At 34.2% G+C, this 14,999-nt stretch overlaps 1 protein-coding gene across 1 annotated transcript in view; it reads right to left on the bottom strand.

Annotated features, from left to right (window-relative positions):
* COL25A1 (collagen type XXV alpha 1 chain) overlaps window positions 1-14,999 on the bottom strand; it is a 387,771-nt gene that overhangs the window by 46,746 nt on the left and 326,026 nt on the right. The window contains 3 exon segments of the mRNA XM_036227627.1: window positions 5,761-5,805; window positions 10,263-10,298; window positions 10,714-10,746. Of these exon segments, the coding sequence (XP_036083520.1) occupies window positions 5,761-5,805; window positions 10,263-10,298; window positions 10,714-10,746 (114 nt within the window).

Below are 14,999 nucleotides of genomic sequence, written 5' to 3'. Positions count from 1 at the left end.
ACCCTCACTTTCTTCCATAAATTGGCAATATGTACACAGAGAAATGGAGTAAACGTCAAGGAGATTTAGCTTTAAGAAGGTGGGATCTATTCACTCTATGAGATAAAATCAAGATAACACAAAAATAAGATTTTGACTGAAGCCACTTTTGCAACTCATTTGCTATTACTTTTAAAAAAATTTAAACAGCTATTGAGATAGTTTAAAGTCTGTGTATTCTGGTAAAAAAAAATTCAAAACAAAACAAAACAAAAACAATGCAAACAACTACTATCTTTATAAACCAAGAGGGCAACAAAATCTGGACTTCTATATTACAAAAAGACCTGAGAAAGCTAGGAAATGTCTTATGAACATGACCTTTCTGAAATCTAACAATGACCATCGAAGGCTTCATTAAGTTTTAGAATTCCATAATAAAATCTGGACTGATTTTTCCTCAAACCCACCTTTAATACATAGCAAGAAAGTGTTTCAAATGGTCTTAAATTATCTTTTAAATAGCTGTCAGGGCAGTTCACCTAACATTCTTTTGTCAAATTTACATCAAGTATGTCTCATATAGATGAGAAGAGTTGATGAAGGAGATGGGATTATTAGTCAAGGTAAAAAAAAAAGAGAGAGAGAGAGACAGCTTCATTCATACAGAAATGGCTCACCAGGTGTTTCCCCATGAACGTCCAGAACTTACCATCTGTTAAATGGAAGGATAGCCAGAAAGTCCTAACTGATTAGTTTTTGCCCACAGAAAAATCTCTGGGTTTTCATTTATTACCATTTGTTTTATTTTTATAAGTCATTATCAATTAAAGAAGTAGAAGATATAATTTTTTAACCTGCCAAAAAAACCCTCTCCTATACCAGCTTAAGTCAAGTTATGTTTTCCATTGTATTTATTATTCCCAAGCAGATTCAATTTTTATTGCCCCCCAAAACACTACAACAAGGCTTAAAAATATGTGATTTCCCTGGGTGTTAAAAGCATCACCAATAATTGTGATTAATGTGTCTTGACACTGAATGCATTAGCCATACAATATTCTTCTTGCTTAAAGGCTAATTAGAATTCAAGTCAGCATGATACCTGCTTTTGAGGATTACAGCAAGAACATTTGTTGTAATAAGAACCTCCAGGCAGCCAGTTTTGGTAATGATTGATTTGTAAAATTATTGAGGGGGAAAAAAAAAAAGAATGAGAAAGTGAGTCTGTCCCAAAAAAACACTTATTTCCCTTACGGATCAAATTAAAGTATAAATTAAAACATCTTGGTGGCTATGATGAAAATGAACTACCATAGCAGGTTTATTTAAAACCCAGAAAACATACCTTTTTGATTTTTTTTTTTCCTTAACAGAATTACATCATGGAAGCACATTTGGCGTATTTATTGGAGGTTTCATTCTGGCTGCTAAAATTCTCTGAGTTCTGGTTGTATGGGTTTCCTAATTGGACTCAAATTATTCAACTGATCAGACTCACTTTATGCAAGCAGGAAATAATTATAAGTAACAATAACGCAACTTTATTCTTTTAACCAGTATTTCTTCCTTTTCTTTTTTCTTTCAGGAATTTATTTTACACCCTATGCTATTTCCAAAAACTGCTATTTTTAAAATATGATTTGATGTTCCTGAGGAAGAAACCTCATTTCCAGCAGATTTAGGAGATAAGTTTCTGTTAGCTTACTGAACACTATGCTTAATCCTAAGGATGCCAAAGTAAATGTGCCTGCCACCTGTAAAAGTTACTTTATAGGATTTAGTGTCAAAGATGATTTCATAGAATGAGGTATAAAGAGTTAGTTACTGTCTCATACCCTCCCAATCCTCAAGTTCTTGGTCTCAATGTTAAATTTTCACTAATGGGGAAGCCAGAGCAAAAATATAAACCTTTGAGGGGGAAATACTATAAAAGTTTCTTTGCTGCTTAAATGATTTTTTTTCTGATTTGATGTAATTTTTACCATATTATGTCTCCCTACTGTATTCATTTTACTGTATAATTTTTGTTCCAATTTACTTTCTGAATATAAGATAAACTTGAGGTCTATGTTGAAAGGAGAAAAGCAAGGACTGAAAATCAATACTTATAAAAAATGTCTTGGGCTAGGCAATACTATGGCTGGGGCCTAGAGAATTGCCTCGGTAAACGTCAAGTTTTTCTTTTGCTTTTTGTGTGAACAGCGTCTGGGAAGGAGAACTTAGACAGTACCACGTCTTATGCACAGAACATTGTGTTCCTTCATCCTTTGTTCCTGGAATACGTTTGGGTTATAGGAAAAGGGGACAATTGTGGTGTCATGGTTCAAGAGAAAGTAGGGTATATTACTGCTCTTCCAGGTAGTATTCACCTGTCATTGAAAAGGAGTTTGCAGAATTTACAACTATTAACCTGTAGAGTATAAATGGCTTTGTGTTCTTAGGTTAAAATTACTCACACGAGGAAAGATTATATAAAACGGGTATGTAACCAATATTTCCAATATTCTGAGCTGCTCTGAGAGGAAGAAGTAATAATAGCTAAAATTTATACAAGCATTGACTACATGCTTGGCAATATTTTAGGAACGACACACATATTAATTCATTTAATCCTCAAAACAACTAAGTTATGTACGACGATGATTCCCATTTTATAAGAAAACTAGAGCAGAAAGAGGTTACGTAACCTGCCTAATGTCATGATATAGATTCATAAAATGGCTGAGGCGTAGGACCGGGATCTACACAATGGCGATTTGATCCTACGGTCAGGACTGTTGATCACTCCTCCCTATTCCTTAATTGCTAGGGTCATATAATCACAAAAGGGCTAAGTAATGTAAATTTTTCAACGTGGTGAAAAAATTTTTTAAAAAATAGGAGTTTTGAATTTTACCCTTTTATATGATATCAGAAAAGCTAGTTACAGTGTTTTGCCCATGAAAAATATATTTGAAGACTTGTTTATAAAAATAATTTTCTAAGCTCGAATCTTATTCCAAAGATCAATGTCTGCATGGTACATTGTGCATAATTTAATTTTCACAGTTGAACATCTTGACACTATATGAACCATGAATGCATGAAATAGGAATTCCAAATGTCTTCCACATGGTGAGAGGACGTTCCAATACTTGTGCAGGAAGTTTAAGAGTAATTTGAAATTAAGTTATGCTGTTCTTAGTGACTTTTATTACGTATGCCTAAGGTATTAGCGCTTTTCTCTGAGTGGGACCTTGAGGTGATAGATAGATGAGTCTGCTGTCTGTATTTAGGCACTTTGCTCATTTCCTGAGAGCTGTGTGGAAGGCATTTGGATGCTCATTAAGTTTCCAACCATTCCCCGAGAGCAACAGGTGGCAAATCAAAGCTTCCTGGTATGTCATGGCTGGTTTCCTCAATGTCTTGGAAATAACGGATGGCATTTGCAAGCTCTCTGTAGCACCAGCAGATAAGAAAGAGATGAATAGCAACAGGAAGTATTTCCAAAGCATAAACAAACACACAAGTTCAGGGAGGTTATGACTAATGTTCTTGTTACCACACTTTCTAAATCCATACATACTGGTTTCATCTTTTAAATATTATTACTCTTTCAAACTATGAAATCAGAGTTAACTCTCCTGTCGTTAGCTACCTAATAGAATGAGGTATATTAAAGAAAACCCCAAGTAAATGATGCTATTACATAAAATTATAAATTTTTAACTCTACATTTATAAATATTCAAGGAATACTAATGACTACGATGTGTTCTTAAATTGTCTCCTTTACAAAATTACTTATTTATACTAAGCACCTACATTATAAGAAAAGCATATCACTCACATTCTGAACAACAGCAAGAAGACAAAGGTTATTCATCCAAAAATAGAATCAGTGATTGAAATCAAATACTAGATAGTTACACAACGGTACTTGGTAATTACACAAGAAAGTATCTCTAGTGAATGATAAAAAAGTTTTTGTCAACTGATAGCTTCTCGTTACTGTAATCACTAGCTGATGTTAGAAAAATAAAGAAAAATATCAGCTATATGATCTCGACATTTGCCTGGCAACCGCCTATGACCCTAGGAATAAAAACAATTACTGGAGGTGGCAAATCACCAACATCTTTCCCAATTTGAAAAGTTCAAAACATCCAGATTAGTCCACAGATGACTAGAGACATGACCTGGAATATTTTTCATGGTGGAGGACATAAAATAACTAAAAAGTAATGATAACAAACAGTAGTAATTGGAATTGTTTTTTGTTTGTTTGAGAAGGGGGAAAAAAAATGACTTCGGCTTGTTGACCTGCTCTGTCATGCTCAGAAGGGACAATTAACCATTTCAACACAGCACTGAGGTTCCCACCATGTGACTTGGTGCTGCCGGCAACCCCGCCGAGTCTTTCCAAAACGCCCTTACTTTCAAATGTCTTCCCCTTATTTATAACCCTACTAGGTTCTATATAATTAATGGTGAATATGACTTGTTTTAAAAATCTATGATTTTACAATTATTTTTGAAAACCTCCCTTTTTTTTTAAATGTGTGGGAATTACTAAGGAACTGCCATAAATTTATTCTATAATCTGAAATCACACATTAATTTTTAAGTTATTTTTGCTAAATATCAAATGATAAGGAAATAACTTTGAAATACATAGAGTGTATTTCATCACTGAGGAAGCCAAAGACTAAAAATATATTAAAAACACATATCTGAACTTTTACAACACTAATCTGGAACCATCAAACAAGCAGAACCAAAATTTCTGAGGGCCAACCTCGTGGCTTTCATATCTGTTAATTAAACCAAATATACTCATAAAATATTATATATGATACCAAATGGTATCTGAAAACTCAATAATTTAACACATTTACTCCAAAATCACATAATTTCATGTAACACTTCAAATACAACCTTCATGAAACAGTGTATACAACCCTTATACTGAAACTAGAAATATTAATTTTGAAATAGTCTAATGATTAGTAAAAATTAATTCAAAACTCTGTAAGTTGAGAACAATGTAAGGAAGAGTCTACTTGCATGATATTACCCTATCAAACAATTTTAGAATCTAAGAAAGAACTTTAAAATAAGAAGCTGATTTTAAAGGAGTAACCACATCTTAAGGCAGAACTTTTAAGCCTTTTTACCTGCCATGTGAAAAATTTTAAACAATTAAAAAATATTTCTTAACATTCGTAGATGTTTTAAAAACATGTAAAGCAATGTTTCAAACTAAGCTTTAAGCAATCATTTCAAGATTTACATAAAAAGTTTATGGGAATAGTTTATGGGTCAAAGTAGTTTAATAAAATGATTGGTACTTCTCAGTGAGAATTACTGACAGGAAGTGGAAGAGAAAACATTTTAGAGGGATTATTATAATGGGTGAATCATGAAAACAGCTGCCTCAATGTTAGATTTATGGGGCTGTTAAGACTCTAATTCTGGTCAAAATCTGATATAGTCTTAAGAATAAAACTTAAATGTGAAGTAGACATTCTAGACTTTGAAGAATTTCTATCGCTTCAAATGAAGTGGCTTTTACGTTGATTTAAATAAGGGGGCACAGTAGGTTAAATAGCAGAATATACAGTCCAGCTAGCAATGGAAAACTTTAGAATACCTGTGCTTAATTTTTAATTAAAAATGGCTGGTATTTAAAGAATATTACTATACTTTCAGTTTTCATTTTTTCCCCTATTTTCCTCCAACTTTTGTGACTCTCACAATTATAGTTCTATGAAGCCAAGACTGTCCGTGCAGTATTTACCTTTATCCCCGGAAGTCCAGGAAGCCCAGGAAGCCCTGGTTCACCCTACATAGGAAAATCACACAGCATTATAGAACAATATTCACTTAGTCACAGTCTCCAGAGAAAAGCGTGGCAAATGTTCCTAACTGAATACTTGTCATCCATATGTACACTGTCTCGTCTCAAGAAGTTTGGTGAGATTACGCAGTTCAGTCAACTCTTGATTCAGGGATTGGTTGACCATTTTGCAGATTTTTCAGGATTTTCCCCTTTTCCTGCTAGTTCACTGTTCACTGGCATCTCTACCGAAAGGCAAGAAAGAGAAGTAAAAGGAGAAGGAACTCCCCTGTTTTACTTCTTCCTGGTAAATGATTTGTTGGGAAGGCTAAAGCTCTTTGCAAAAATGAGAATTATGTGTGTATCTGAATAATGCCTTCTAGTTCAGTGCTCTCTTACCTCAGATAATCAAGAGTTGGCTGTATGAACAGATGGATACATCAAAACAATATACATTAAAAGTCTTGCTCACTTAAAACTATAGTAAGATTTCTTTTCCATTCCTGAATGATGAAAAGATAAACGCATGGTTAATATTATACTTAACTCCAGCCCATATTTCTGACAATTGTTGAGTCTGGGTAACCCTGCTTAGCAATTTAGGGCTCATGGTGCCATGCAGCTGTTCCTGAATACAGGTTTGAGATTAAATGGTACATTTTGGGTGAGCACACTGGAGTCATGATAAACCTTCTCATTTTCACAGAATGATCTACATTATTTTAAGTACAAAGTATAGTGACAAGAGGTTACATTGCTTAGAAAATCTCCTGAATTCCACTAAAGAAGAATAATGGAATTGCCAGAGAAAATGAAAAGTCCATCCTGTGTTGGACTGAGGTGACTATTCGTGGAAATAACATTTGAAGGTAAAAGGGTCATACATTTCCATGACGGTCAGTCAGTGGGATGACAACTATACTAAAAGAGATAGAAGCATCAAACTAACCACAAAACTAGTAGAAGGAGGTACTTCTTTTAACCTAAATGCTCTGCACTTCTTTTAATCTAAATGCTTTAACAAACCTCATTCCAAAAAAAAAAAACTACTAAGAACGACCAGACATTTCATTTTTAATATTATTACTTTCATATTTCGAAGATTCATAACTTGCTCTGGTATTATCACAAAATGACCTCATAGACTTTTTTTTTAAGCTGTATAGTTAGACATAGAAAGGACAATGACTTTCCTGATGGTTTAGGTCAAAGGTGCTTCAGGAATGCAAAAGAAAAGCTACTCTGTCTTAAACTATAAACAAAAGTTTGCATTGTGAGCAATAACACCAAGATGAGATTAAGCCAGAGAAGAAAGGATAATTATTGAGGATTTAATCTTCCATTCAAAGAATACTTGTCCCAATAGATTAAATTTTATGCAGACACAATATACATTTGATTTTCTTTTTTTCTTTCCTTTTCACCTTTCAATCAATAAATTTAGGAAGATTTAATAAAAAGGGCTTGTATTCATATGTTACTGAAAATTGTTTTGCTTTAAAAAAAATGTAAGGCCCTGGCAAACACTAAAATGCAATAGAGTATTCAACCAACCAATACAAGTAAACATACTGGTGATAAATCTATAGTTTTATATTGCTTTAGAAAAGCAAGACATCCTATTTGAAAAATTATTTGAAATGTATAGGTTGTAACACTATTTCTCAGCAGTTCTCATCATACTCTCCCTCCCACCGAATGAAGAGAATCATAGGACTAATTGAAAACTTATATACACATGCATACATAGACACACACCCATGTTTTCTAATGATGAAAAAGATGTATAAGACATTACAGAATATTTTATAATGTAGATTGATTTTTTACAGAAACCTTGAGCATTTAGCTATTCCCTATATTGTACGTGTATGTATAGAGTTTACAAATGTACCTACTAATGAACAAATGTTTCAGGAATTAATATTTCATAGTCTTGTATTTTTATAAATTTGACCTTTCCAAATTTATGTTTACTTAAAACCTGACATAATGAAAGACTGTAAAACATTCAATGTTATCCTTTGTAGAACAACTCAACATTTTTTTTTTAGGAAGACATTTCTTCCTATATAAACTTTCTATCTTTATACCATGAAGGATTATCTTCCAATGAAGAGTTATTCAGTTAATTTTTCCATTCTTGCCTATTCTTTTGCTAGGGAGATTCTCTGAGTTGAGTTCTTGGACATACATAGCCCAGGATCAGATCTGGGTCATAATTACAAATTGTTTTGTTATTCCATTTGAAAACTACTTGTCTAAGTAAACCTCACATAGATACACTATCCTTCTCTTTTCTTTCCCTTTCACTCTTTACTTATCTGTTGTCAAAGTCTGAACTCTACTTTCCTTCTATGTCTCTGTACTTCTAGATGCAGTTCAACTGCGAGGGTCCCTTCCAATGAAAGATCAAGTATTTTTACCCCTTTAAAATTAAAAAATACATATGTATTAAAAAGATGTGGAGAGTTCGAAAAGAAAGAATTATATGGTGAAACACAATACCTATTCCATAAGTTTACCCACTCACTTTACAGAAATATACATACACACTCTCATGTATCAATCACACACTCTATTGTTAAGTCTGTATTTTAAAAAACTACAATAAAATCATCTCGTATTATGAACATTACACTAAAGAACAAATTTTACTGCAAAATACCAGATTGTGGAAAGCTAATCAATGGGCTTTTCATCTGTCGTAATATCTTCTACTTTTCTGGGGCTGCCCCTAACTCAGGAACTTAAGTGCCAGTGAACCCACAACACAGTTTTGCAATGGTGAGAAAAATGCCATAGATCTCTTGAACTGACTCTGTACTCACTTCTAATCTAAGTAAGCAGCAAGCATGGAAACACTCTACTTTTAAATCAATGTTGGGGTAAGTATTGCCAAATCCAGATATTAGACAAAGGAAGTCATAAATATTGTGAGAAAGTGAGATTGTGTCAAAGAGTAGAATCTAGCCTATTAATAAAAACGATGCTGCTCATTTCAGGGCACATGTTCATTCAGATTGGTCGTAAGCTGCTTTTGGTATAATTTAAAACAGGTGTTTAATGAAATACAAAAGAAATTCGATGTTTCCATATGTAAACCTATAAACTTCCAGAAATGAATCTAAGGTGTTTTTCTAAATATTCACAATAAGGAAATGTTTTATAAAGCAATTAAAATCAATTTGGATCTTCCACTCTGAAATCAGTAGAACCTATATGAGATTATAGCAAATTTGTTTTGTTTTGTTTTTAAAAAGACATAACAGTCATGCAGACCTTTCTTTTAGCACAGAATTGAAGAGCAGTTTAAATTTAGCCTTTACTATTTAAAGACTAAGGGACTTAAAATTAGGTCAAGTCTCAGCTTTACTTGAAACTGGGTCTAATGAATCATTATTCTTAGATTCTTAGTTTTAAGAAAAAAATCTAATTTTAAATTAGAGAAATGTTAAAAGAATGTGAAAGATCTTCTCAAAACTTTAATCCTAAGTGTTTAAAACAAAGCAGTGACTCAATGACTTCAAGAATGTGGAAAGAGTATTTTATTATGTTTTAAGGTTCCAAACTACTATGAGGCAATCTATCCTCTCTTTCCCTTTATACTAATGAGGTAAATTCTGTTTCTTTTCATGTTTTTTTTTTTTTTCCCCTACAACATCGGCTACTGCTAGACAAAGGCAGAGTCATGATCTTCAGAGATTTCACCTAATATGGAGTTCACATTTACTTGTTAGCTACAATACATCTGTTATCTCAAATCTGACTGCACTGGGCATTGATATCCAGATGTTCAGACGATAAACTGCTAACAGTTGTTTCCTGCCTCAGACTCAAATGAGCACATGAATCTAAACATATTCACTGCATGTCCTCTAATTTATCACCAAAGTGAAGCACAAATGATAATATAAATTAATGTACGTATCTATAGATTGGTTAAAGTGAGTTGGAGAGTGTCTCTAAATTTTAGTTTATGAACAAGACTCTTTGTATAACACAACATTCACAGGTAGATACTAGTCACATAAAAATTCTCAGTAGGGAAGTATTTGCAATGAAAGGAAAAGGAATTTAATTTTTAAGGAACTGTCCATTATTTTCTAGTGAGATCACTTAGTAAATATTCATTTCTTCTCATGAAAGGGAGAAACATGCAGAGCATCTTTAAACATGCAAGGTAAGTTGCTGGCTCTCCAACCCGACTGATCTTTGGTAGTCCCAAACAACTCAGTATATGCAGACTTTAGTTCATAGAGCATTTTTTTACATGTACAGAGTGTGTTTTCACTTTTGTTACAGCATCAACCCTTTTAAAACACAAAATAATGATGCCTGGCATGCAAAGCATAAAAATGACATCATTTTGCAATAAGTGTCTTCATACTACACAGTGGATAGTAGACATAAGACGGTGAACATGAGACAGTACAGAGAAAACAATGGAATACAGGTATTACCTTTTGCCCTGGACGGCCAGATTCTCCAGGTTCTCCCTGGCCAAAGAAAACCAAAGATGAAAGAACAAGTCTTACAGGAAGTTTCCAAAATGCTTAGGCCCCCAGGCTCTCTCATAGGGACGGCCAAGCCTCTTTGATCACTGGCATTTCATTTACTTTATTCTGTTACTCTGTGTCTCACTAGACATAGAAATTTTTTTTTTTCCTGTGACTAAACCTCACATACAGATCCACATTTTCATAAAAACCAATCAGAAAGGAAAGAGAAAGCAAGACCTCTTATATGTGCCTTTATCAGATTCCCAGTTGTGTTTGGGAGATGATTATTGCAGGAAAATCGGAACAGAGTTGTAACCATTAAAATTGGTTAAAAGGGAAGAAAAAGCAGAGGCTTATAAAAATCAAAACTGCAACTCCTGGGGTACAAACACTTACGAGACTATATAGTTACCTTGATTCCTGCAGCAGACGATCCAGGGTCACCCTAAAATGAAACCCATGAGAGATTATTCCATAAATTATGGGAATGGGAAACACAATCACACAGACAACCATTATTGACAGGGGCACTCAAGGGAACCCCATGACTAACGGGCCCAACTAGGCTGCAAAAGGCTTTGTATCGATAAGCCAGCTGTTAAGATGTCAACTCTTTACAAGATAAACAATGTACTTTTTAAAAACATGAGTTTATTTTGAATGCAAAATACATAAAGACTATATTCCTTGAAATAAATATAAATATGTAAATATGGATCTTTCTCTTGACATAATGCTAAAACTGTATTCTAAAACAGTAAGTTATAATTTTGGATTCGGGAATTTTGGTTTTCTCTATTTCTGGATTTTATTAATGTCACTGGCTATCCTTTAGTGGGAGTTCCCTGACTTTTATGCAGTCTTCAGAAAGTCAGGGTTCAGCATATGAAGTCAAGGGTTAATGATGTTGAGTTGGAAAAAGCCACGTAGAAGGTCAGCTTGTCTTCCTCATGAAACACTGTCACAGTTATGACCGGTATGTTTTTTTTAGCTTTACACTTATTTCATTGTAATGCAGTCACGGGAAAGTTACAGGATGATGAATGACTCGTGGGTGACAGGGACACATGTAAGATCTGAGAGGAATTCTTGAGATAGAATCTGGTTTTCTAAAAGGCACTGTATTCCATCTGAATTTCATAGAGGGTGACTACATTTTGAGAGCAAATGTGTTACAAATAAGCAGATAGGGACTAGTGGAAAAGAATGTGTAGGATAGTTGAGAATGCGGCTTATTTCTGAAACGAGGCCAGCAAAGGTCCTACATTTTCAAGCTTCTTCTAGCCCTCTTTCCCATGAACATGCTAGAAGGAAAATAAAGGGAGAAAACTTAGTCATTTGAGACTGCCAAGAAAAGAGAAACAGCCACTAGGAGAAAGGCACCTATTGGGATTTCCTCAGCTGTCATAACTGTACAAGTGCTCAAAGAGCTCCAGGGGTCTATTTCCTTGTTCTGGATTTAGGAAGCTGCTCATCAATCTTTTTAAGAGAAATAGATAAGGCCTCAGGCCTCTGTACTTGTTCCCCTCCCTGATTCCTCTCCCCTCTCCCCATGGCTGGCACTTTCTCTTTAAGGGGCTTAAGGTCTTGGCTTAAGTGGCTTTGCCTCAGGTAACCCTTCACCAACCAACCTAGACACATGTCCCTCACACACACATCATACTATGGAGCATAGCTCACTTTGTAATTATGTGTTTATGTTTTATCTTTATTTGTTGTCTGTCCCTCCATTAGACAATAAGATTCAGTGTCTATTTTCATTCAGCGTCTCGCCCCAGAGTATATGTTTGATACATGTATGGTGAATAGACAAATCTCAAAAAAAAAAAAAAATGTTTTAAGCAGGTCAGAAGTAAAGAATCAAAATGAAAAAAATTTTAGGAAGGAAAAAAAGCTTAGAAAGGGGAAAGAAATAATAAATTAGCTTATTGAGGAATCCGATATATATGTGATTCTTTGACATCCGTAAATACTATTACACAAGGAAAAATTACAACACGATGAAACGTAAAGAAGAGGACCCCAGTCATTACTATGTAATGATCCTGCTGTTCCCCTCCCCCGTCATTAACATACAATTGAGTTCCACATGGGAAGTAAAACAAATGTGGCTAAATAATAATACGTATTTCCAATTCCACTAAATTGAGTCTGAAAGCCATCAACGCCAATGAATCAGGTTTCCAATATTTTGCACAATAAGACCTTTGTATTCATAAAAGCAATTTTGATTTGGCTAAGTCTCTTCTTTCATCTCATTTATACCTCAAAAAATCTCCCGAGAGATAGGGTAGATATTACTGTTTCCATTTAGTAGATGAGGAAATTGAAGCAACTAAGAGGCTAAGTGAATTTTGGATTTCCTAAATTCTATTGCCATGTTCTTTTTATTGTAATAAAAAAATAAGTATTGGTTTATTTTATTTTGACAACAGGACATAAAGGTTGTATGTAGTAAACTTGTAAATAAAAGGAAGTTGCTTGTATTAACCGTAGTTTAAAAACTTTTTTTCTCAGTGTTTTAATGGAAAGTGGCTAGATAATGCACTAATGAGAAGAAGACTGGATTTAGTTCTCACGGCAAGTGGACAGGAAAAAAAAAAGAGACAGTTTTCTGAAAGGCTGATTTATTTGTAGAAATTGTAGCAATTTCATTTGATGGACAACTATGAGTGATATTTTAATTCTCTTTTTAAAAAATTAGAACTGAAATCTCAAAGAATTTTTATAACTTTTAAGTGGCAAGGCAATTGCTAGAGGACATTCATAAGTTAAACATTTTAAGGGATAATGCTGCAAGTAGTGGAAATAAAACTGTTTATAGTCCTCATTCCTCTAACAGTGAAAAAGAATACAAGATTAAAGTCAGAAGCAAACCACCAAGTCTTAAGTACACTCTTAGCTTCATAAATCAATTGGTTTGGAAATTAAAGGTTTCAAAGGGTAAGTCATAACTGGGAAAAACACTTTGAGAAGATACTTGAGGTAAATGAATTTGACATTATTGCTTATCATTCAAGCATAGAGAGCTCTGTTTTTGGTTGTTAATTCTTTTTAAACACAAAACTCAGTATATAATTATATGTATGTGTTAATAAAGTCTATGTGGCATGTAATATGAATGTGGTCACACTTCTAGCATTTATTAATTTGTTCAATAAATATTTACTGAGCACTGATTCTGTGCCAGCCATGCTCTGGATACAGGGATGCTAGGAGCTAGGAGACCGCACAGTTATAATTCCCACCTTCATCCTGTGCACATGATAATCATTTACTTATACATGTATACAAAAATATTACTGATTGAAAGCACGGAAGACACTTTTTTCCCCTTTTCTTTACATTTAAAAAATATGGGAGAAGAAGAGCTTCTTATGTTTGAGAAATTCTGTATCACCGTATATACACAGAAAACACGATAAGCAAATGCACAGCACAGGAAAAAGTTCTATCATTCAGTAAAAATAAAAAGCAGTTGAAAGTAAAAATAATTTAAGATTTTTCATTCAATTGCTATTTATTACCTTCCAAGTTTATGCCAGGAACTTAGATTGGTGCTGGAAATAGAACAGTTGGTATCATATAGCTTTTTTATTTGTTCATTTTTTTTTTCTTTTCCAGTGAGCTGAATGCCCAATTAAACAAAGAATTATGATAAATTGTGATATGGGTTATGAAAGAGATAGTACAGACGGCTATGGAAGCATATCATAGGTAACCTAACCAATTCAGAGGCTGCCCCAAGGAAATGATATAAATTTAGGTTTCAGTGGACTGAAGAATAGAATTAAAAGGTGGAGGTGGAGGTGGACAGAGAACAAGAGTGCCCTAAGCTAAAGGAATCACACGTGCTAAGTTAGAGAGGGCCCTGCATTGACTGGGGTGGGAGCGCCCACTGAGATAGCTCTTCACCATGTGATTTTAAGAAAAGAAGACAGTTTGATTGGTGGTTCCAAATATAGGTGTGCCTTCTGTAAAGGCTCAGAGGATGCAATTCAAAGATGCTATGTAGGCATAAATTAATATGGCAGTATATTTATAGGAATGGAGATGAGGGAGCAGAGGAAATGAAGGTAATACCAAGAAAGTCAAGGTGGAACTTCTGAATCAACAGAAAAAATTGCGATTACAACAGTGGCATGATCAAACCATTCAGTGTGCTCCACGAACACCTACTTTCAAGTGGGAGGTGAAATAGATAAGAAATCCATTTCTACATTCGTTGGTGGAATCGGTACTCTGCAGAGCAGAACATAACCCTTCCACAGTAACTCTACACATGATTGATTGATATCAGTCTCTGGCAGGCCATTCTTAAACCTAGAGTGCATGCTACTTTTTGGCCACAGAGAAATCCAGCCTAGTGGTTTTTACAGTTCCAGTGTTTCCAGATGACCAGTCTGGAAAGGCTTAGATTGCTTTACCATCCAAAGGCACTGAGTTGGATCAAAAGAAAAAAAATCTTATTAAAGTGAATCAGTCAATGACGTAATTTACTACATCAATGGCAGAAAAGAAACATTTTTTGATTTTACATCTCGAACTTGGTAAACGATGAATGAATTTCACATACTGAAAACCAAAGGCCATGAGAAGAGTGTTTCCAACATGCTGGAAATAAATTATGTGACAGAAGCAGGAAATATTTTAAAAAACACATCAAAAATTATATTCCAATTACAGCATTCTCGGGGA

Source organism: Rousettus aegyptiacus, unplaced genomic scaffold (assembly GCF_014176215.1).
Source record: "Rousettus aegyptiacus isolate mRouAeg1 unplaced genomic scaffold, mRouAeg1.p scaffold_m13_p_10, whole genome shotgun sequence".
Lineage (NCBI taxonomy): Eukaryota > Metazoa > Chordata > Mammalia > Chiroptera > Pteropodidae > Rousettus > Rousettus aegyptiacus.
Note: the sequence above shows the minus strand (reverse complement) of the source record. Positions and strands in the feature narration are given on the sequence as shown.